This window comes from Gigantopelta aegis, chromosome 7 (assembly GCF_016097555.1).
Source record: "Gigantopelta aegis isolate Gae_Host chromosome 7, Gae_host_genome, whole genome shotgun sequence".
NCBI classification, from domain to species: domain Eukaryota; kingdom Metazoa; phylum Mollusca; class Gastropoda; order Neomphalida; family Peltospiridae; genus Gigantopelta; species Gigantopelta aegis.
In genome coordinates this window covers 36926050-36950705 of record NC_054705.1, presented here as the reverse complement: position 1 = coordinate 36950705, position 24656 = coordinate 36926050, and the positions used below count along the sequence as shown (strand labels likewise).

Genomic DNA, 24656 nt, shown 5'->3' with positions numbered 1-24656 from the left:
TATCGGGCAGCTCGCTCTCAAAGGTAGGTCATGGTTCTCTGGTACTTTGAATAAGAGAATCGCTGGCTATAGGCTTATGGGCTCCTAGTTTTGTGGTGGTGGTGGTGGGGGTGGGTGGGGGTAAGGAGCACAGACATAATTGGACAGCTTGCTCTCAAAGGTAGGCCGGTTCGGTCATGTTTTTTTGTTACTTTAAATGTGATAATGGATGGGCCATAAGCTTACGGGCTCCCATTTTTTTATGTTGGGGACAGGAGAGAGGTATTGTTGGACAGCTGGCTCTCAAAGGCTGGTCTGTCATTGTTCTCTGTTACTTTAAAGGGGTGAGATGTAGCCCAGTGGTAAAGCATTCGCTTGATGTGTGGTCGGTCTGGGATTGATCCTCATCGGTGAGCCCATTGGGCTATTTCTCACTCCAGCCAGTGCACCATGACTGGTATATCAAAGACCGTGATATGTGTTATCCTGTCTGTGGGATGGTGCATATAAAAGATCCCTTGCTGCTAATCAAAAAGAGTAGCCCATGAAGTGGCGACAGCGGGTTTCCTCTCTCACTATCTGTGTGGTCCTTAACCATATGTCTAACGCCATATAACCATAAATAAAATGTGTTGAGTGCATCGTTAAATAAAACATTTCCTTCCTTCCTTCCTGTTACTTTAAACGAGAGAATCACTGGACTCTCATTTTTGTGATGGTGGTGGGGGTGGAGGGAGGCATCATTGGTCAACTGGCTCTCAAAGGTCTCTTATGATTCTCTGTTACTCTAAATGAGAAAATTGCTGGCTATAGGCTTACAGGCTTCCAATTTTGTGGTGGGGGGGGGGGGGGGAGTGCGGGCATCATCAGACAGTTGGCTCTCAAAGGTGGGTCTGACATGGTTCTCTGTTACTCTAAATGAGCGAATGGCCATGTCATAGGTGTATGGGCTCCCATTTCTTTGGTGTGGGGGGGGGGAGTGCAAGCATCATTGGACAGCTTGCTCTCAAAGGTCGGTCAAATATAATTCTCTTTTACTTTAAATGAAAGAATGGCTGGGCTATAGGCTTATAGGCTGGGGGGGGGGGAGGGAGGCTGGGTTTTTTTGCCCGAATTAAAGACAAAATTGCCAGAATCTCTCAATACTTATTGCCCAGATGAAGAAGATTTACTGCAGTACTGGGATGGGTGAGGGCGGTGGCAGTCAGTCTACCCCCTGACCACTCATCTTGTACATGTATGCTGGGCAGGTATGGAATGAGTGGGGTCGAGGGTTCTTCCCCACTCTACTAGAGACTATGCTGCTCCACCCCCTTGAGTTTGGGTCTCCCCACTTCAGATTTCCTGCTTAAGGACCTGGTGTACATTTCACAATACATCGTAAGTTTATGTCTGCAACTAGCAGTTATACCGGTCATATCTTTACATGTGTTTGGCATCTACTTCATGAAGAAAATTACATCACTGAAGAAAATGGTGCATTTTAAGGACAAAAGAAAATGAAATATGTGTACTTCAAACGATATTTCTTGTACTGTTAGTGATAATAAAAACTGTGGTTTAGTCGTAGATTTACGTTTGAGTGCAAAACTAGGCTTACGATGTTTTGTGAAATTGGGCCCTGGTTTACTTATTTGTTGAACTATAATAGTAATAAAAACTGTGGTTTAGTCGTAGATTTACGTTTACGTGCAAAACTAGGCTTACGATGTTTTGTGAAATTGGGCCCTGGTTTACTTATTTGTTGAACTATAATAGTAATAAAAACTGTGGTTTAGTCGTAGATTTACGTTTACGTGCAAAACTAGACTTAAAATGTTTTGTGAAATTGGGCCCTGCCCTGCCTGTCTACAATAAAAAAAAATTCCACTTATTTTAAAATGTATTCACTACTAATCAGGTCAGGTCAGGTCAGGTCATAGGGTTTAATGTGCACATTCAGAGCAAGCTGTCATGGGCGCAGGGGTCAGCTTATGCTGGCACGTGCACGAGAGCACCAGCAGCCCGTTCCGGGTCGGTAGTGGGTGGGGGGCATTTGTGATGCTGTTGAATTTGGAATATCCAGCAGGACATGTCTTGCTTCAGCAGTACTCTCAGATTGCTTGTTATCTCTGTGTTTCAGGAATCCCAGACCATTTGCAGGAACCGAATCGTCTGGGCATCGTGCTGTATATCGACAAGTTCCTCAAGTCGAAGAACCCAAACTTCATCCACATCGCTCTGTGGACACTGATACATCTCCTGAAAGGTTCGATAATCTCATTTAAAAAATCATTAAAGGAGCATTCTGTCCATATTTCACTATTCTTAAAGGAGCATTCTCTGTTGCAAGTCTTACTTGTATTTGTGACAAAATAACTAGTTATTCATCTACTTCATCCACATCACTCTATGGACTCTCCTACATCTCCTGAAAGGTGCGGAAATATCAATTACAAAATCATTAAAGAAGCATTCTCTGTCGCAAGTGTCATATTTCACCATTCTTACTTATATTTGTGATAAAATAACTAGTTATTGATCTATTTCATCCACATAGCACTGTGGACACTCATACATCGCCTGAAAGGTTCGATAATCTCAAATATAAAATCATTAAAGGAGCATTCTCAAAGTCACAAATGTCATATGTTACTATTTTTATGTCCGTCATTCTGTCTGTCTGTCCATATGTCTGTCCATCCGTCCATCAGTCTGTCCCACATATGTTTTCCGGATGTTTTTTGCAGAAGGCTTTGAGATATTGAGCTGAAATTTTGTTGTACTGTTATTGTTACAGATCAAGTTTGATTTTCATGGCGATTTACCCATTTTTCACTGAGTTATGACCCTTGAACTTAGGAGATATGAAAATGTGTTTTCCGGACTTTTTTCCCCAGAATGCCTTGAGATATTAACCAGAAATTTTGTGTATAGCTTTATCATTTACTGGTACAGATCAAGTTTGACTTTCATGGCGATTTACCCATTTTTGATGGAGTTATGGCCCTTGAACTTAGGCCATATGAAAAAAACAATTTCTGGACTTTTTGTTTTGCATTAAAAATATTACAGTAAAATTGCATGCACTGTTACTGATCAAGTTTATTGGTGATTTACCCACTTTCACAGATGTTTGGCCCTTGAATTTAGGAGATACGAAAACAATTTGGTCAGGACGTGTATTGCTTTAGCAGTACTCTCAGAATGCTTGTTTGTTTTTTTAGGATAAAATAACTAGAAATTAGTCTATTCACATATAATCCGTACATAATTATTTCAAGAATATCAGACTTGTAATTTGTTGCCACTTAGTGTTGAGTCAACTTAGAGCCTATGGCCGACTTTCCATTAACACGATTGCATGCACGATTTATTGTGAGCATTTCTGCACATGGAAATGTGCTTATCCATATCTGTGTTTTAGCAAGCGGATTACTATATAAAAATTGATGTCGTCGAAATGTAGTTCTATAGTATCTATACCGAAAGTGAATACTTTGAGTTATGACGTCATGGCACTGAAAAACTTGCGCATGGAAAAATTTCTCATGGAGCGACTTTTGTTTCCAGCATACTGAATGTCCATGTGTAAAATTGCGTACATTGAAAAGGTACTGTTTAAATGTGCTGGAACAATGAACTCACATGCCTGGGCTGGCTCTGGCATTCATCAAATTTGCCTGTCATAAATTTTGAACACAACTGGCAAATTTTATTTTAATTTTGCGAAATAATTTCATGTAATGATTGATATTTTGTGGAAAATAATATTGGATTTCTGCCATTTTTGGAGTTTTAATAGATAATTTGGCGAAGTTTTCTACACACCCAGAGATAGCCCTGCATGCGGAAATGTGCATGGGAATCGCATTAACGAAAAACGGGCCTTACAGTATTAGGGTCTCTGTTAAATAGGGGATGAAACATAGCCCAGTGGTAAAGCGCCCGCTTGATGCGCGGTCAGTTTGGGATCAATCCCGTTCAGTGGGCCCATTAGGCTATTTCTTGCTTCAGCCAGTGCACCGTAACTGGTGCATCAAAGGCTGTGGTATGTGCTATCCTATCAAATGGGATGGTGCATATAAAAGATCCCTTGCTGCTAATCAAAAAATAGTAGCCTATGAAGTGGTGACAGTGGGTTTCCTCCCTCAGTATCTGTGTGGTCCTTAACCATATGTAGTGTTTTCCCTAGCTTGTTTTAGCATGGTGCTGCAGCATGCCTTAATAGTCTAGCACCATCTTGCCTTAACCTGTGCCATGCTGCACTGAGATTAAAAAAGCCTTTTCAATAATTAATTATAAAATTGCCTTGATGAAACACTCAAAACATATATTATTAATTAATAAAAATATCTCTGTTATATATTTTGCCATTCATTTATTAAAGCAAGAACATTAATTACATTTATGTTTATTTCAATTGTTTTTTTTGTCTTTAATGCAAAAAAGTGCCCTGGAAATGGTGAAAATGCCCCCAAAGTGTTGTGTCTACCATGCCGTGCCAAATTTCTAGGGAAAACACTAATATGTCCGACGCCATATAACCGTCAATAAAATATGTTGAGTGCATTGTGAAATAAACCAGTTCTTTCTTTCTTTCTTTCTGTGAAATAATTAAAAATATTTTCTTTGCAGAAGAGTTATTCATCACTTCGTTCAAGGAACACCACATCGGCCACATAATAAACCATCTGCTGATGTCAGGACAACCCCCGGCCATCATCGAACTGGCAGAAAACGTACAGAAGATTCTCAAAACGTCAGCCGGCAAAGACTGCGAGGAACTCAGCTCGGGCAAAGACTAGAGGTCAAGGTCAAGGTCACTCTGAAAGCAGGTCAAGGTCACTCTGAAGGCTTTTATTCATTTAAAAAAACTTAACCAATCACAACTGGTTTGGAAACTGAACCTTGTTGTACAAGATGGTCGAAAGATTGGGTTATGTGTAAAACATCGAGACAGAATTACCTTAGCTAGCCGAAGCAGGGAACATTTTAATGTTTTAATTTTTTTTTGATTAGTGACAATGCTAATCGATTTGAAACTTGGGGCCTAATTCACTAAACTCTCGCAACTTTGCGATCTCGCAGTGCCATGCTAAAACACTTACAAAGAGGATGCTTTGTTATCTAGCAGAGCCTAAGAGACCTTTGTGAATTAGGCCCCTGGGTAGCAACCAGTTTTAACATTTTAGAATGGTGTAATAATCTCTAAAGGTTGCAGAGCGAATCGTGATGCGATACCGAATAAAACGTTTGCTGATAAGCAACCACAATCTACACTGGGCCAGAGAACAAACCAAAAATAGTTGCCTGATAAGCAACCACAATCTACACTGGGCCAGAGAACAAACCAAATATAGTTGCCTAAAGCAACAGGCATCAATTCTGATCTGAACACAGAACAACCAGACTGAACAAACGATCCTGCCAAAGTACAGTTAGCTTTACATAGACATTATATAGCACATTCCCAAAGCGATTTCAGTGGTCCATAGCAACCTGTTATATAACATTCCCGAAACAGCTTCACTTGTCCATACTAACCATACTACAGTCAGCTTTACTTAGACATTATATAGAACATTCCCAAAGCGATTTCAGTGGTCCATAGCAACCTGTTATAAAACATTCCCGAAACAGCTTGACTTGTCCATGCTAACCAGTATGTAGAACATTCACAAAACAAATTCAGTTGCCTATAGTAACCAGCATATAGAACATTCCAAAAGCAACTTCATTGGTCCATAGCAACCTGCTATAGAACATTTACAAAACATTTCAGTTGCCCATAGTAACCAGCATATAGAACATTCCCAAAGCAACTTCAGTGGTCCATACCAACCTGTAACAAAACATTTACAAAACAATTTCAGTGGGAGACTGTACCATCAGGATGCGAACCCTGCACCTACCAGCCTTATGTCTCAATCTAATTAAAACTTGCAGAATCCTGCCAGTGATTTAAAAATAATTTGAAAACATTCCGAATTATCATGAGGGTATATGACATGTTTCGTGTGAATTACGAATGCCTTAAAACATGTTTTATTTTATAAAATAAATAATTTGTAATGTAAACCTGAAGACTGATTTCGTTTTTTTTAATTTTATAAATAAATAAATAATTTTTAATGTAAAATTGAAGACTGATAACCCACCCCGTACGTATTGGTATGGTTCTCTGTACTGCGGCCACTAAAATAGACTCGCCTGATATTTTTAGAATTTGTATGCTCCCAAATAACGTTATAAAAGGCGAAGTGTGATTGGTCAATATTTAAATTATTATTTACAGACGAAATGTTAACTGGACATTGGGGACTACGCAGTGTTGTTAGTTTTAAATCACTGGCAGGATTCTGCAAGTAAGGTTTTGATTGGTGGACATGAGCTCCAACTGGCTGTCTTTAGATCCACATGTAATAGTGGAGCTAATTTTAATTAGATTGCTTATGTCTGATCGTTTAACCATGACGACGCCACTGAGGCCAGTAATCAAACAGAAATGAGTTCTTTACAGATCATTTGAACAAGAACAAATTAGATGAACAGAAAACCCCTCAGATTTTAGGAGAGTAAAGAAAAGACGTCTGGACTGTGTAAGCGAAGGAGAAAAAAGGACGCTTCACTGACGTGACCAGAACAGGCAGTAGAGGGTGCGTCTGTGTGGGGGGGGTAATTTTTGGCATGCTTCCATCAGAGAACTGTACAAGCACGCCTGTTGTGGGCACAACATCTGACTTTGCCAGAGGGTTCTGTACATGACAGGTGCAGTAGAGGACTCATTGGACAATTTTTAAGACATCCCATTGACTGTTGGAAAGTTCGGACCAGTCTACTATCATGGGGGGGATGCCATTTGTTATCCGGCCCATATGTTATGGTAACCATTACCTGGGTTACCAGGCACTGTTGTTATTTTGATACCTTGGGTAGTGATGTTTGTCACATACCAGGGCTTCTAGATTATGGTAGCCCCACTCCCTTGGGTAGTAATATTTAGTGTTGGGCTAGTAAATAACTACTATTGCCATGCCCAACGGCTAGTGAAAAAAAAGTCCAATGCTGCGGTTAAGTCTATTTTGTAAATATGATTCATTATTATATGAATTATCCTGTCCCAACCCAAACTCCCCAATGTTAGTGTTTTTAAGCTCTATCTCCCTTTTTAGGTGATATATCCGATTAATACTATTAAGTAGTAAAATTATATTAACTTAAAAGTAAAGTAGGGCTAGTGAATTTTTAACTGTGGCTAGTACATTTTTTAAATCACTGATCCTATGGCTAGTGGATTTTATTAAAAAATTGTAAAAGTCCAGGCCTGGTGTTTATAAAACTTTTAGAGTCTGGAGTCGAGACTCTAATAGAGACTGAGACAGTGTTGTCATGACAACGCCATACAAATTGTATGCGTGTGACGTCATTAACGATTAAGTCTGGACTCTAAAAGTTTTATAAGCACGGGCTCAGATCATACTGTCACATGGTATGTAATTGTGTCATATAGAATGTGGTATGGGTTGTGTTGACTTTTAAATTAAAATGCATAGTTTCTTGCCAGTTTCAAGTAGTGTCCACCACACAAATGACTCTATATTCATTCGGAAGATGCATTAAACAATAGTCATTCATTTGTAAATATTTCACTGTTGTCATTGGTGGTGTGAAGGGTAACTTTTTTGTATGTTTTTATATGATTTATTTTATGAAAATAACTGCCAAAATTGATGTTTACCAATTTGTGTTATTGTCAAAAGGTTAAATGATTGTGAATTTGTATACATGTACGGTATGTTCTGTTATTTTTTTTCAGTTTTTTTTATTAAATTATTCTTTTTAATCTATGTGTTTATTATTATTTTATTCTGATTTAAAAAAAACATTTTTTATTTTATTTAAGTAATTTAAAAAAAAAAGGTGTATTTTTTTCATAATGTTTTATTTTATTTTATTTCTTTATTTTATTCATACATTATCTTGACCTTTCACTGATCTGTGGCTTTTCTCCACTGACTCTTCTTATCGTGTGGTCTGGAGTGGATGCCCTTGGCTTATTGGAATATTTAAAACCATTTCATTGGTTGTTCTGAAGTTAGGACCAGTCATTGTAGAAGTGATGGGGTAGCATGATAGTAAACTGCTCGCCTGTCTAGGATCGATCCCCATTGGTGGGCACATTGGGCTATTTCTTGTTCCACTCACACCATGACTAGTATATCAAATGCTGTGGTATGTGCTGTCCTGTCTGTGGGATGATGCATATAAAAGATCCCTCACTACTATAGGAAAAATGTAGCCGGTTTCGTCTATAAAACTGTCAATTACCAAATGTCTGACATCCAATAGCTGATGATTAATTAATCAGTGTGCTCTAGTGGTGTCATTAAACAAAAAACTTTTAACTTTTTCCTCTCTAAAGACTATATGTCAAAATTACCAAATGTTTGACATCCAATAACTGAAGATGAATTAATCAAATGTGCTCTAGTGGTGTCGTTAAACAACTTTTAACTTGTTCCTCTGTAAGGCTACATACATGTCAAAATTACCAAATGTTTGACATCCAATAGCTGATGATTAATTAATCAATGTGCTCTAGTGGTGTCGTTAAACAAAACAACCTTTAACTTTAACTGACCCCTTGCTGCTTGGAAAGAGTAGACTATGTGGCGGCAGCAGGTTTTCTCTAAAGAAATATGTCAGAATTACCATATGTTTCACGTCCAATAGCCGATGATAAGATAAAAATCAATGTGTTCTAGAGGCATTGTTAAATAAAACAATCTTTACTTTCTCAATCTCATTAAAATTAGCTCTACTGGTATACCAGTAGATCTAACAGCATTGCATGGACTCCCATGTCCACGTGACATTTTATCTATAAATAACAATTTAAATATCGACCAATTACACTTAGCCTTTTATAGTGTTATTCGGGAGCATACAAATTCTAAAAATATTGGGCGAGATTATATATGCAATAGGCGAACTTGTTGGTCTATTTCAACATTGAAAAAAACAGGGGGGAAAGTGCAGTAATAAACTCTGGATTGTATACTAGTATAAACAGATTTTATGGCTATACCATCATGTTTTTTTTTCATCTTGAAACAAATTTTATATAAAATTTTATATTGAAATTAATTTCCGGCATACTTCGTAATTCACCCGAATCATTTCGGGTGAATTACATAATCCCGAATGTTTTCAAATTCTTTTCAGATCACTGGAATGATTTTGCAAGTAAGGCTTTGATTGGTCGAATAAAAGGTCAACTGGACATGAGCTCCAACGGGTTGCTGTTAGATCCACATGTAATAGTGGAGCTAATTTTAATTAGATTGTTACTTTCTGTAAAAGGTTGGAAATGCCATAGGTCAGAGGTCAGGTCAAGTATTTATAAAAAGAGAAAATAAGTTTTTTTTCATTACTTTTTTTTTTTAAATTTATACTGTATGGAGTCATGTATGTATAACCTTTTACATGTAACAATAAAGGTATTAATGATGTTATTTGTTGTTGCAATGTCTAATGGCAATTTTAAAAATGTTTGAGTGTTTTCTGTATCTTCCTGAACAGTCTAGCACCATCTTGCCACAATCAGCGCCATGCTGCCCAGAGATTAAGCAAGCCTTTTTTAATAATTAATTCTAAAACACTGGCGGAGCGGGGATGGGGTGGGGTGAGGGGGAAGAAAGTGTTGCATGTGCCCCCCCCCCCCCCCCCCCCCCCCTTTTCAACTTCCAATGCCTGTGTAAAATTGCCTTTATAAAACACTCGCAGTACTAACCCTAGGTGGCTATTTTTGATCGCCAAAAATTTGCCAATCTTCAATTTCTTTCGCCAATCTAAATATGTATTCGCCAATTACATTTATATTATTGTATATATACTCTTCAAAAAAAGAAACGCAAAAGGGTACAAATGGGTTATAACTCCGATTTTATGTTTCCTACCGGTTCATGCTTTGTGAATATAAGGTCATTGCATGTCCCAAACACATTCCCACGGTTACATTCGATAAAAAATGTGAATATTCGCAAAAACGCAGCCACGTGCAAACCATGTCACCACTGCACGTGCATTGTCTGCACGTGCAACATGAACACCGACAGTATAAAAGTGCAGGGTGTTCGCTTGCCTGGCCTCTGTATCTGGCCGACAGTTGACAATCCAGGACATGCCACGTCTCAGTGAACCGCAGAGAAACAATGCCATCGGCCGACTAGACGCAGGCGAATCCAGAACGGCCGTTGCCAGGGCATTCCATGTGTCCGCAAGCACCATCTCCAGACTGTGGGACCGTTACCAGCAACATGGATCAACACGTGACCTCCCTAGATCCGGTCGACCACGGGTCACTACCCCCGGGCAGGACCGCTACATCCGGGTACGCCACCTTCGGGAACGATTGACTACTGCCACCTCCACAGCCGCAGCAATACCAGGTTTGCGCAGGATATCCGACCAGACCGTACGGAATCGCCTACGTGAGGTAGGAATTCGTGCCAGACGTCCAGTTCGAGGTGTCATCTTAACACCACAACACCGTCGACTCCGACTGCAGTGGTGCCAGATTCATCGACAATGGCCTCAACTGCGATGGAGACAGGTGTGGTTCAGTGACGAGTCCCGATTTCTGCTCCGACGTCATGATGGAAGATGTCGCGTGTATAGGCGTCGTGGTGAACGTTATGCGGCAAACTGCGTGCAGGAAGTGGACAGATTCGGCGGGGTAGTGTCATGGTGTGGGCAGCCATCTCACACACTGGCAGAACTGACCTGGTCCACGTGCAAGGCAACCTGAATGCACAGGGCTACATTGACCAGATCCTCCGGCCACACATCGTTCCAGTTATGGCCAACGCCAACGCAGTGTTCCAACATGACAACGCCAGGCCTCACACAGCACGTCTCACAACGGCTTTCCTACAGAACAACAACATTAATGTCCTTCCTTGGCCATCGATATCACCGGATTTGAACCCAATTGAGCATCTATGGGACGAGTTGGACCGACGCCTCCGACAGCGACAACCACAGCCCCAGACCCTGCCCGAGCTGGCAGCAGCCTTGCAGGCCGAGTGGGCCACCATCCCCCGGGACGTCATCCGTACTCTGGTTGCTTCAATGGGCAGGCGGTGCCAGGCAGTTGTCAACACACGCGGAGGCCACACCCGGTATTGACTCCAGATGACCTTGACCTTGGTGGTGTGTCCTATCACTTACTCACAATGGACTAGAGTGAATTGTGAACAATCCTCCAACATTTGGTAATTATCGGACTCGCCATTCAATAATTAAATCAATTCTCCAAATGTTACGACAATGTGGTTTTACGTTTCTTCTTTTGAAGAGTATATATAATAGAAAAATCTTTTTTTTTTTTTAGAAACAAAATGACCAGACAAGCTGTTTTATTTCATGAAACAAAAATTTATATATATACTCTTCAAAAGAAGAAACGCAAAACCACATTGTAGTAACATTTGGAGAATTGATTTAATTATTGAATGGTGAGTCCGATAATTACCAAATGTTGCAGGATTGTTCACAATTCACTCTAGTCCATTGTGAGTAAGTGATAGGACACACCACCAATGTCAAGGTCATCTGGAGTCAATACCGGGTGTGGCCTCCGCGTGTGTTGACAACTGCCTGGCACCGCCTGCCCATTGAAGCAACCAGAGTACGGATGACGTCCCGGGGGATGGTGGCCCATGAAACAAAAATTTATATATATACTCTTCAAAAGAAGAAACGCAAAACCACATTGTAGTAACATTTGGAGAATTGATTTAATTATTGAATGGCGAGTCCGATAATTACCAAATGTTGCAGGATTGTTCACAATTCACTCTAGTCCATTGTGAGTAAGTGATAGGACACACCACCAATGTCAAGGTCATCTGGAGTCAATACCGGGTGTGGCCTCCGCGTGTGTTGACAACTGCCTGGCACCGCCTGCCCATTGAAGCAACCAGAGTACGGATGACGTCCCGGGGGATGGTGGCCCACTCGGCCTGCAAGGCTGCTGCCAGCTCGGGCAGGGTCTGGGGCTGTGGTTGTCGCTGTCGGAGGCGTCGGTCCAACTCGTCCCATAGATGCTCAATTGGGTTCAAATCCGGTGATATCGATGGCCAAGGAAGGACATTAATGTTGTTGTTCTGTAGGAAAGCCGTTGTGAGACGTGCTGTGTGAGGCCTGGCGTTGTCATGTTGGAACACTGCGTTGGCGTTGGCCATAACTGGAACGATGTGTGGCCGGAGGATCTGGTCAATGTAGCCCTGTGCATTCAGGTTGCCCTGCACGTGGACCAGGTCAGTTCTGCCAGTGTGTGAGATGGCTGCCCACACCATGACACTACCCCCGCCGAATCTGTCCACTTCCTGCACGCAGTTTGCCGCATAACGTTCACCACGACGCCTATACACGCGACATCTTCCATCATGACGTCGGAGCAGAAATCGGGACTCGTCACTGAACCACACCTGTCTCCATCGCAGTTGAGGCCATTGTCGATGAATCTGGCACCATTGCAGTCGGAGTCGACGGTGTTGTGGTGTTAAGATGACACCTCGAACTGGACGTCTGGCACGAATTCCTACCTCACGTAGGCGGTTCCGTACGGTCTGGTCGGATATCCTGCGCAAACCTGGTATTGCTGCGGCTGTGGAGGTGGCAGTAGTCAATCGTTCCCGAAGGTGGCGTACCCGGATGTAGCGGTCCTGCCCGGGGGTAGTGACCCGTGGTCGACCGGATCTAGGGAGGTCACGTGTTGATCCATGTTGCTGGTAACGGTCCCACAGTCTGGAGATGGTGCTTGGGGACACATGGAATGCCCTGGCAACGGCCGTTCTGGATTCGCCTGCGTCTAGTCGGCCGATGGCATTGTTTCTCTGCGGTTCACTGAGACGTGGCATGTCCTGGATTGTCAACTGTCGGCCAGATACAGAGGCCAGGCAAGCGAACACCCTGCTCTTTTATACTGTTGGTGTTCATGTTGCACGTGCAGACAACGCACGTGCAGTGGTAACATGGTTTGCACGTGGCTGCGTTTTTGCGAATATTCACATTTTGGAACTTTATTGTACAGTAGCTGCGTTTTATCGAATGTAACCGTGGGAATGTGTTTGGGACATGCAATGACCGTATATTCACAAAGCATGAACCGGTAGGAAACATAAAATCGGAGTTATAACCCATTTGTACCCTTTTGCGTTTCTTTTTTTGAAGAGTATATATATATATATATTTTTTATTTTTCTTTTAAAGTGCGTAACTCTTGATCATACCCTACCCCATGACCTCGTTTTGTAACTACCCTCCAAACTTACCTGTATGATTTATTACTCAGTTTACTGAATACTGTTCATAATTGTTTTGGTGTCCAATTGAAGAGTATTGCCAGTCACCCAAAATAAAGACAAAGGAAACGTCTTTATATGTTATTGCTATCAAAACACTGGCTCGCGACTCTTTCAGAAGTGGTGCACCGACCAGTGATCCATAACTGGTTCAACAAAGGCCATGGTTTGTGCTATCCTGCCTGTGGGAAGCGCAAATAAAAGATCCCTTGCTGCCAATCGGAATAGTAGCCCATGTAATGGCGACAGCGGGTTTCCTCTCAAAATCTGTGTGGTCCTTAACCATATGTCTGACGCCATATAACCGTAAATAAAATATGTTGAGTGCGTCGTTAAATAAAACATTTCTTTCTTTCTTTCTTTCACAAGTGGGAAAAATGCTCATTCAGTTTCACGCCGGTTTTGAGAGACTTGTATTTCTGTGCAAGGGGCGGAGGGATGTATCATGTTGGCGTTTATATTATATCAGTAGATATAGCAGATATGAATTATAATTTCGCCATTTAATATGTTTGAAATATAATCTGTAAACGTAGAAAGGTTAAACTAATAATGATTGCGTATAAGTGAGAAACAATGTCTTCCTCACCAACGTACCCACTTCGTGAAAATGAACTCAACCACGTGACCTAGATTTACAACGTAACCGGCATGACAAAACACGACTAATAAAATTTTAAACTTGTTGTCGCTAGTAATCAAACTTAGTATCAACAATGCAACATGACTTAAAGAGTATTTAATTTTATTTAATCGCGTTTTCTAACTTTAAAACAAGCAGCTGGCAGTACACTACTAAATAGTAGATTGGCTGACATGCAAATAGCGCTTATTTATTTATTTTTTTGATTCCTACTCGAGGTCTCTCTCTCTCTCTCTCTCTCCCCCCCCCCCCCCCCCCCCCCTCCACCCCCCTCCACCCCCCCCTCCGGGGGGACGAGCTTGGCCGCTTGGTCAAGTATCGTGTTGAAAACAATGGGAGCACGGCTATTGTCACCTTGTATTATGGTGACAATAAACAGAAGAGATCGGGGAAGTAGGAAGAGACGTCGTCCCACGGCAGCTCAGGGGTGACCAAACCGGGCGGCTCAACCGCCAGGGGCGGTCCCTCCTGCTTCACAGAAGAAGACGAGACCGGCAGGGGCGGTTCAGGGGGAGCCAAAACCGGCAGCTGAACTGCCAGCGGCGGTCCCTTCTGCGTCGCCGCCCCTCCCACCCCCCGCCCCCCACTACTCGGAAGCAGCAGACGCCAGGAGCGGCAAACGGGGAGCCAAAGCTGTCGGCTAAACCACGAGTTGTTGCGACAGCGGTTGCAGAGCGTGAAGCCAAGAAGAGGAAGGTGTCGGTCCAGGACTTGTCCAACACACAGCCCACGACTTGGCAGATCGCACGCAACAAGCTTCCTGGACGGTAGACTGTGTGAAGAGGGAGTTCACTGCAACCTCTCAGCTGCCAGGCCCCTTCGTCACCAAGAGCTGGAGACCAACACCAACTGGTCAAGGGCGGTACCAGTCCCAGTACGTCGAGGGAAGTCGTACCTACTACCTGACGTCGGAGCGGAACGGGATGTACCGGCAAGGCTTACTGAAATCAGACATGGATAATCCAATCGTCCATCGGATTATCAAGCTGATACATCCGGAAGACTACCCAGCAATACTTCGGGAGAGTGCTACATCGACCTGCCTGACTTCTTCCCGAAGTTCCGAGCCCATCATCCCATCAACTCGCCATGAGTTCCGCTGCGCACCCTCTCCTAGGACATGTACTTTCTTTTTTAGGGCTTAGTTGGACTTTAAAAACTTTTTTTTATTATTTTTTTTATTTTTTGTAAACAGTCCGACGTAGTTTATCTTGGCAGCCCGTCTAAATTGCTCAAATCACCTTAAAACCTTTTCGGTCGAGCACTCTAATTTTATTGTTTGGATTTAAATTTTTGTAGCACATTTTGGTCTTCGGTCTTTGACCTAACTACCACCTCAAATTTACCCTACCCCCCTGGCCCGGACCATATATATCAGACTTTAAACTTTTAGACCTTCATTCAAAATTTTATGTCGAAATTACTTCTTTTTAAAAAAATTTTTATTAAATAGTCCGATCCTCTCTTCTTTCTCTTATTTATTTTTGGACTATCCTTCTAAAATGCTCCAAATTATATAAATATTCGGCCGAGCAGTCAATTCAATTATTTTTGGCTTGTAACTTTTTTCTTTCTAATTTTAATCCTACTAATTTCTTTTACTAATTGCTATTTTCCAAATTCTGTCCATTTTTAACCCCACCTCCTCCCAAATCAGGCGTGTTATTTATCTATCTAATTTCTTTTTGACCGCCTGATCTAATCTAGCGACCAAATGTAATGAGTAGAATTATATTAATTAGAGATGCGCATACAATTTTTAAGGCCCACTATTTAATTTTTGGATGTAAATTTCAAAATTATCCCCTTAATTTTTTTCTGTCCCGGAGCAAGTCACTGGCTATCCAGAGACAGGCCCCGGAACGGACATGCTCGAAACTCTAGTGGTATATGAGCATGTTAAAATTATTCGCACTCGCACTCGCGCAAATTTTTCGCCAAACCGAAAATTCTTTCACAAGTTTTTTTTTTCTCGCAATTGGCGAACGACAGCGCGAACCCCGAGTCTCAGAAAATGTATTAAGGGGCATTCCTGAGTTTGCTGCATTGTAATATGCTTCCGACTAATAAAATATTTCTACGATTAAACTTAAATATTAAATATATTTTCTTGTTTAGAATATCAGTGTCTGTATATTCAATGTGTTTCTGGTCATCTTAATATTTGTAAGAAGCCCAAACTGGATTTTGTCCTCTGTTTTTAGTAAATAAAATGAAATTTAACCTAGTACAAATATTAGAACGATCAGAAACACGTTTAATATACAGCCACTGATATTTTATGCACAAAATATATTTGATATGTAATTACAATCATTAAAAAGTATCTGTTAGTTGATAACATCTTAAAAATTGCAGCAAACTCAGGAATGTCTCTTTAAATAATAGTATATGCCTGTTATATATTTTGGCATTCTTTATTAAAGTAAGCACATTAATTAAATTGATTTTTATTTCAATTGATTTTTTGTCTGTAATTAAAAAAAGAAAGACTCCAAATAGCCAAAGATTAATTAATCAATGTACTCTAGTGGTATCAAACAAACTTTAATGACACAAAAATGTGCCTTAAAAATGATGAAAATTAAAAAACGTGTTTACTCTATCATGCCTTGCCAAATGTCTAGGGAAAACTATTGCATAGTTTCTTTCTTGAGTAATATTATTATCATGTATGGTAATCACAGGTAGCAGTATAACAAATAGCATTTTAATAGGTCAAAGTTTGAAATGCACCTAACTTTGAATGTCGCATTAAATAAGACAACTGCTGCCATTGGTCAGATATGTTTCAGAGTGGGATTTAGTTCAGTCGGTTCAGTGATGACTTAAGTTGCTTGTGTCACAGTATCGAACCACCTTGGTATATCCATTCAAATAAATGTTTTTTTTTCTCACTCCAACCAGTGCACCACAATTAGTCAATGGCTGTGGTAGGTAGGTAGGTACGTAACTAGTCATACGTGCCCATATACCGCTAGGGTTTCGAACACGTGGTATATGTTTTCCTATCTGTGCATTTGACATCCAATAGCCGAGGATTAATTAATCAATATGCTCTTGTGGTGTCGTTAAAAAACCCACAACACTTTACTTTTTTTTAAGGATGAGGGGTTGCAGTATTTAGGTTGCATACCACTATTAATAACTTCATACAGTTCAATACAATTGCTTTGTCAGAATGTATTCTCTAAAAAATGCTACAATATTGAGAGGATCGTTAGACCACTAGTTGTAAGGAGTACCTCCCTTGACAAGGCTATTTCTCGTTCCAGCCAGTGCACCACGACTGGTACATCAAAGGCCGTAGTATGTGCTATCCTGTCTATGAGATGGTCCATATAAAAGATCCCTTGCTGCTAATCGAAAATAGTAGCCCATGAAGTGGCGACAGCGGGTTTCCTCTTTCAATATCTGTGTGATACGTAACCATATGTCTGACGCTATATAACTGTAAATAAAATGTGTTGAGTGCATCATTAAATAAAACATTTCTTTTTTTTTTTTCACCCTTGACAACTACCTAATACAAGTATAATATTCAGGGTGTGCACTTTACGGTCGCCCGATCGTCCATGGCGAGTCAAAATTGTGTCGGGCAAGTCAAAACCGTATCACGCCTGGCGACCGAAAATTTCCGCATATTGTATTATGTATCAAACTGCAAATAACTAATGTTTGTAAGAGATCAGAAAGTTATTTTTTATTTATTGTTTTCAACTAATTTCCTATTAGTATCTGCGCAACCAAACCCACATAGGACATAATAGCGATTACTTACCCAGTCTAAAGCCATTCGGAATGCCTCGGACTATTTAATAATATTAAAAAAAGAAAGTAATTTCGACATACACTTTTGAACGAAGTCCGATCTATATGTCTACGTGAGTGGCCTCGTTACGGCCGTTAGGGTGCACAGCTTATAGGGACGAGATGGGTTGAATCCCGTCAAGAAAACCCCTAGATTGACAGTCAATAGACGTTGAAGGTGTAGTGCTTTGCTGAAATACAGATCTTGAGAAGCCGGATCCGTCTGAACGAGAGAGAGAGAATCAGACTAGGGTATAGTCCGGTCGTCATGGATTGGTATAGTGGTGCGGACGGACCCGACTCCGAAGGATACGAGATGGTATCACAATAAAACAAAGTAAAGTCTAGAAAAGAGTAGTAGGGGCCGACCCCGCTTCCTATTTCTTCTTAGAGTGGGGCGTTCAATCTTCCAGTGCTGCTAGGACAGGCTCGGACATGCAGAGACTAAACGCGAACAACCATGGCGTTCTGCAGAATGGCCGTCATACGAGACACGAAAAAAACAAGTCAACATAGTCAGACGGAATCCAAAAGAATCCAACCTGGTGGTGCAGACTGTCGAAACGAGAAGCGTTTCAGCGTTCAATCAGTTCCAGTGGCCACATACATCCCAGTAGAAAACTTCACTTCACTGACGAAGTGAAGGATCCCCAAGTCGAGCCGCGAAAGAACGTGCAGTGTGCACAAGCGAAACAAACACGTCATACCGCGTCGAGCTCCAGACTGGGAATGATTCCGCTACGCTATGTTTCACTGCCCAGATGTCATTTGCCACTGAAACTCATGTTAAATTGCCCAACTTCAAATGAAGATTGCCAATAGAATGGGTTCTCGTTGGCACTAACAACATACACCATTGCGAACATACATTATATAAGCTTTTTTGTGTGCTATATGACCGCATCTGGCTGTAATACCGATCCGAACAGATGGTTCATTAACCGATTCACTCCGGCTGTCTCTTGCTTAGACTTAGACTTATATACGGTTTTAACGTGCTCCTATACCTTTATGGTTTCGAACACGCCTACCCAGAGTCCGGCCTCCGATATGATCGGTGGTCTGACTCGGGGCATGTCTCTTGCGCTATACAGCCATGTCCCAAAAGGTTAATGCACAATATTATAAAATAACATTAGCAAAATACAGCCAGAAGACTTATCATTAAACATACATATTGTTTTAATTCTTCGCCATTTCCTGGAAGTGAATATGTGAACCATAACATGTGTCACAATTAGGAACTATAGTGGATCGTCATCGATCAGCTCTCAACCGGAAGTCAACTGTGTAGTAAGACCGAAGGGTCCACCAGAATAACCTGTGTCCGTGACTTCACAGTTGAATTTACAATATATACATGTGTATCTGTATATGAAGGGTCCACCAGAATAATTTGTGTCCGTGACGTCACAGTTGAATTTACAATATATACATGTGTATATGTATATGAAGGGTCCACCAGAATAACCTGTGTCCGTGACGTCACATTTGAATTTACAATATATGCATGTGTATGTGTATATGAAGAGTCCATCAGAATAACTTATTAGTGATGCCACATTTTTAATAAGGTGATATGTTTGAATTGAACTCTGCAATCGTGGACTATTTATGCCCAAGAAAGCAAGATTTACCAACTAATTCATACAAACAAGTTGAAGTGAACATACATAGAAACACACAAATTCATACAAATAAAACCGAAGCGAAAGCACACACACACACACACACACACACACACACACACACACACACACACACACACACACACAAATCGGGTATCACAGGCTGAAATGTTTTCTGTTTATTTTTCTGCTTAGTCACCTGTATACAAGTATTTAATATTTATACTGGTCACACTTAAAGGACCTGACCTAATGATATAATAATAATAATAATAATAATAATAATAATTAAAAAAGAAAAAAAAAGAAAAGAACAAAAATAGACGTCGTATGTGTCAGTGTTTGCATGTGTATCTGAGTATGTTTGTGTGTCTGTGATAATGCTTTTTATTTCAAATTATAAGTATTTTAACGTACCCTAACAGATAGCTGTATTATATGCTAGTTTATTCGAAACCATTATTGAAAGCCTGCCCTCTGATATTATTTGGTTCGTCTCTGTAGAAACTCAAATATTAATTTCAGTGTTCAAAAATTTCCGTAAATAATTTTGTTTGGGTCTAAAATAGTGCATGCGTTACACGAATGGTATTACAAGGCGTTGTTATGGGTATATTCAATTGAGAACCAGTCTATCATGTAAGTAATTGTGGCGCGCTATTTTGTCGACTCACAAACTACAACTATCATGGGACGACCTGAGCAAAGAGAGCGAAGCAAAAAACGTGCAGCCAAGAGCTGCCAAACGATGGACGCTTTTCTTATGAAAAAGAAAAAAGGTACAATATAGCTGGTCAATAAAATTAATACGTTTACGAAATATCTTGATCAACTACGATCACCCGAAAAATAATAAAATGTCAGTTAAATATGATTATTGACTTTGTTGCGTTCGGCGAACTGCTTTTTATATTGCATGTTGTTTAGAAATGAATTTATTTAACAGCTGACACTGACGAATGAAGATGGAAAATCTTTTTTCTAACTAAACTGATCACTAGACGTTCCAAATATGTTTTTCAACAAAATACTTGAATATAAGCGTGGAATTAAATTTCACGACCGATGATTTCTGCCTTGGACATTCATGATCGGATCAGACACAAAGTATATATTGGCGTATTTGGAAATTATCATAAAATAGTGTACGAGATGTACCCATTATGTAAGCATACGCACATTCCATATATTTACGTTTCTTCTACCCATACACATATGCAATATACTCAATTAAGTACATTATTCATCAATGTTAACGGTTTTACAGTTTTAATGTAGTTGAAGTTTACTGCTGCTCTTGAAGTCTTATAAAACAAAATGTACGCGCTACGACCTCAAAATACCTGAAATAAAATATTAAAAACCCATCACAAATAGCTCCGGAATGCACCTCTGAGCATCTACATTTAAAAGTTTTCCGGGAAAGCATGCCCCCGAACCTCCTTCGGCACCCATGATATAAATTTAGTTCCGCCCAATATCTCAACGCACCGCCCCGCAAATATGGCTGGCTAGAGGCCGGTTTTGTTGAGCAGTGAGGTTGGCACTAAAAAATAGTGACGGGAAATTTCCACGCAGCCATTTCTATACTGCCTAGCCAAGTGGGCATAAGTTCGATCCGTATCCCTCTTTCAATGGTTAAGGTAGTTTCAGGGATAGGGTTAGGGTTAGTCTTTAGAGCCTTTGATATAGAGGGGTAAGTGTAGAACTCTTTCCTTTTTTTTACAGGTACCCCATACATGTTCCAAGTACAAGGCTACTTGACACAGTGGTACTAGATGAAATAAAATTGCATACATTTTTTTGCCCAGATAAAACTTCTTTGGCACAATGGCCTTTGTATAGGAGACAATGGCCATGGAGGAAACAATGGCCTTTGTGTAGGAGACAATGACCTTGGTGCAGGTGTGCGATCATGGTGTATTCAATTCAATGTATTGCATATTACCAAACAAACTGGTGTCAGCAAACAAATAAAAGCAAAGAAACAACAACAATTAATAATAACAATATGTACAGGCCAGGTGTAAGTCTGACGTTGGTTTTGGCTTCATTGTATAACGTCTATTGTGTTGTTGTATTTTTGTATTCACAGTGGACATAGACGTGAATGTTTTTTCACAGTGTTTTATTCTAGACACCCAAAATAATAGCCGTTAAAATATGTCTCGTGGGGAAGGACTGTAGCTGTTTGCTGACTGTTTGGTCTAAAGTGAGGCTTTCATGTCGCCAGACAAAATGCGTGTGTGATGATTTTCATTCATTTGTATTTCTTTAGCACATTGTCGACGTTTTCTTTGTTGTCGTCATTCAGCCATTCATTCATTCGCTTTATAATAGAGGAGTACTTTATCAGACCTCTTCATCAGCCCTCATACAAAGGCATTTTATTACGGCTCTCCGAGTGTTTATGAAACCAGGTGAACTGCAAAAGACATACCGACGCGTGCCCGTCTTAAGTAGCAGAATAAATTTGTTATGGTATGCCCACTGACCGTCAAAGTTTGTTTGTGTTTAGCGACATCACTAGAGGACATTGATTTATGAAACATCGGTTATTGGATGAAAAACATAACTTTGACAGTTTTAGAGAGGAAACCCGCTACATTTTTTCCATAAGTAGCAAGGGATCTTTTATATATACAATCTCATACCCCTTATGGGGCCAGTATTTCATAATTAAATACAAACTTTTTGTGCGTGTGTGCGTGCGTGCGTGAAACACTACAGCCAATTGCTATGAAGAAAGAACGCGTGACTGCAGTGAGGTTGGCACTAAAAAATAGTGACGGGAAATTTCCACGCAGCCATTTCTACACTGCCTAGCCAAGTGGGCATAAGTTCGATCCGTATCCCTCTTTCAATGGTTAAGGTAGTTTCAGGGATAGGGTTAGGGTTAGTCTTTAGAGCCTTTGATATAGAGGGGTAAGTGTCGAACTCTTTCCTATCAACCAAACTATGACCCATAAATATCAGTACTACAACCACTACCTCAAAGTATTAACTGCAGAAAATGGTACCTTTCATGGCTAATTTTCGGTATAACCAGATGTTTTTACAACACTCCTAGTTTCGCACAAAATTGGAGTACTTTTTTTTACAGGTACCCCATACATGTTCCAAGTACAAGGCTACTTGACACAGTGGTACTAGATGAAATAAAATTGCATACATTTTTTTGCCCAGATAAAACTTCTTTGGCACAATGGCCTTTGTATAGGAGACAATGGCCATGGAGGAAACAATGGCCTTTGTGTAGGAGACAATGACCTTGGTGCAGGTGTGCGATCATGGTGTATTCAATTCAATGTATTGCATATTACCAAACAAACTGGTGTCAGCAAACAAATAAAAGCAAAGAAACAACAACAATTAATAATAACAATATGTACAGGCCAGGTGTAAGTCTGACGTTGGTTTTGGCTTCATTGTATAACGTCTATTGTGTTGTTGTATTTTTGTATTCACAGTGGACATAGACGTGAATGTTTTTTCACAGTGTTTTATTCTAGACACCCAAAATAATAGCCGTTAAAATATGTCTCGTGGGGAAGGACTGTAGCTGTTTGCTGACTGTTTGGTCTAAAGTGAGGCTTTCATGTCGCCAGACAAAATGCGTGTGTGATGATTTTCATTCATTTGTATTTCTTTAGCACATTGTCGACGTTTTCTTTGTTGTCGTCATTCAGCCATTCATTCATTCGCTTTATAATAGAGGAGTACTTTATCAGACCTCTTCATCAGCCCTCATACAAAGGCATTTATTACGGCTCTCCGAGTGTTTATGAAACCAGGTGAACTGCAAAAGACATACCGACGCGTGCCCGTCTTAAGTAGCAGAATAAATTTGTTATGGTATGCCCACTGACCGTCAAAGTTTGTTTGTGTTTAGCGACATCACTAGAGGACATTGATTTATGAAACATCGGTTATTGGATGAAAAACATAACTTTGACAGTTTTAGAGAGGAAACCCGCTACATTTTTTCCATAAGTAGCAAGGGATCTTTTATATATACAATCTCATACCCCTTATGGGGCCAGTATTTCATAATTAAATACAAACTTTTTGTGCGTGTGTGCGTGCGTGCGTGAAACACTACAGCCAATTGCTATGAAGAAAGAACGCGTGACTGCAGTGAGGTTGGCACTAAAAAATAGTGACGGGAAATTTCCACGCAGCCATTTCTACACTGCCTAGCCAAGTGGGCATAAGTTCGATCCGTATCCCTCTTTCAATGGTTAAGGTAGTTTCAGGGATAGGGTTAGGGTTAGTCTTTAGAGCCTTTGATATAGAGGGGTAAGTGTCGAACTCTTTCCTATCAACCAAACTATGACCCATAAATATCAGTACTACAACCACTACCTCAAAGTATTAACTGCAGAAAATGGTACCTTTCATGGCTAATTTTCGGTATAACCAGATGTTTTTACAACACTCCTAGTTTCGCACAAAATTGGAGTACTTTTTTTTACAGGTACCCCATACATGTTCCAAGTACAAGGCTACTTGACACAGTGGTACTAGATGAAATAAAATTGCATACATTTTTTTGCCCAGATAAAACTTCTTTTTTTTTTACAACCAATACACTCACATTTATCACCAATCACAGGACTTGTGGTGTTCACTTCTCTAAAAAAAAGTTTGGTGCACCTCGAACTTTGACCCAGCTGGAAGTTATTTGGTTCAGTACTACCTAAAGCTTCATGTTCACAGTGCAGGGGGAGGGGGGGGGGGGGGGGTAATGTCAGTATGTTTGTGAAGGGATGTTCCACAATGAAGATGGAAAGTATAAAGGTATGTAATATAAATTATGATAAGTAATCTGTATTTAGCAACCACAATTATAGGTTTTACATAACTTGAAAGCACCGTAGTAACCAGCAATTTAGATTGATGGGTATGTGGGGTGGGCACCCATTTCCCCCCAGTGTTTTATATGTGCAGGGGGTGGCACTGGTGGGGGGATCCGATGGGAGTGGGGGTGAGCAACCAACATTTTAGAAAACAAAGTTATAAAGGCAAACAAATTCCTGATTGGGGATGGAGCATCATTGCCCCACCCCCACCCATCCCCCCACACACACTTGCGGCAAATGATAATCTTCTTAAGATCATTTTTAAGGCCCAAAAGTTGAGTTTCACAGTATCACTGATAATGTTTAAAATTATATATTATAACATTAAATAATTACTCAGTATGTAACAGCAATATCAGTATATTGCATGAATAAAATAAAA

The 24656-nt window shown here is 40.4% G+C and overlaps 1 protein-coding gene across 1 annotated transcript in view; it reads left to right on the top strand.

The window, feature by feature from the left end:
• LOC121377589 (vacuolar protein 8-like) overlaps window positions 1-5947 on the top strand; it is a 67448-nt gene extending 61501 nt beyond the window's left edge. The window contains exons 13-14 of the mRNA XM_041505648.1: window positions 2102-2227; window positions 4597-5947. Of these exons, the coding sequence (XP_041361582.1) occupies window positions 2102-2227; window positions 4597-4766 (296 nt within the window). The 3' untranslated portion in view covers window positions 4767-5947. The remainder of the gene's footprint in view (window positions 1-2101; window positions 2228-4596) is intronic.
• Window positions 5948-24656: the final 18709 nt, after the last annotated feature.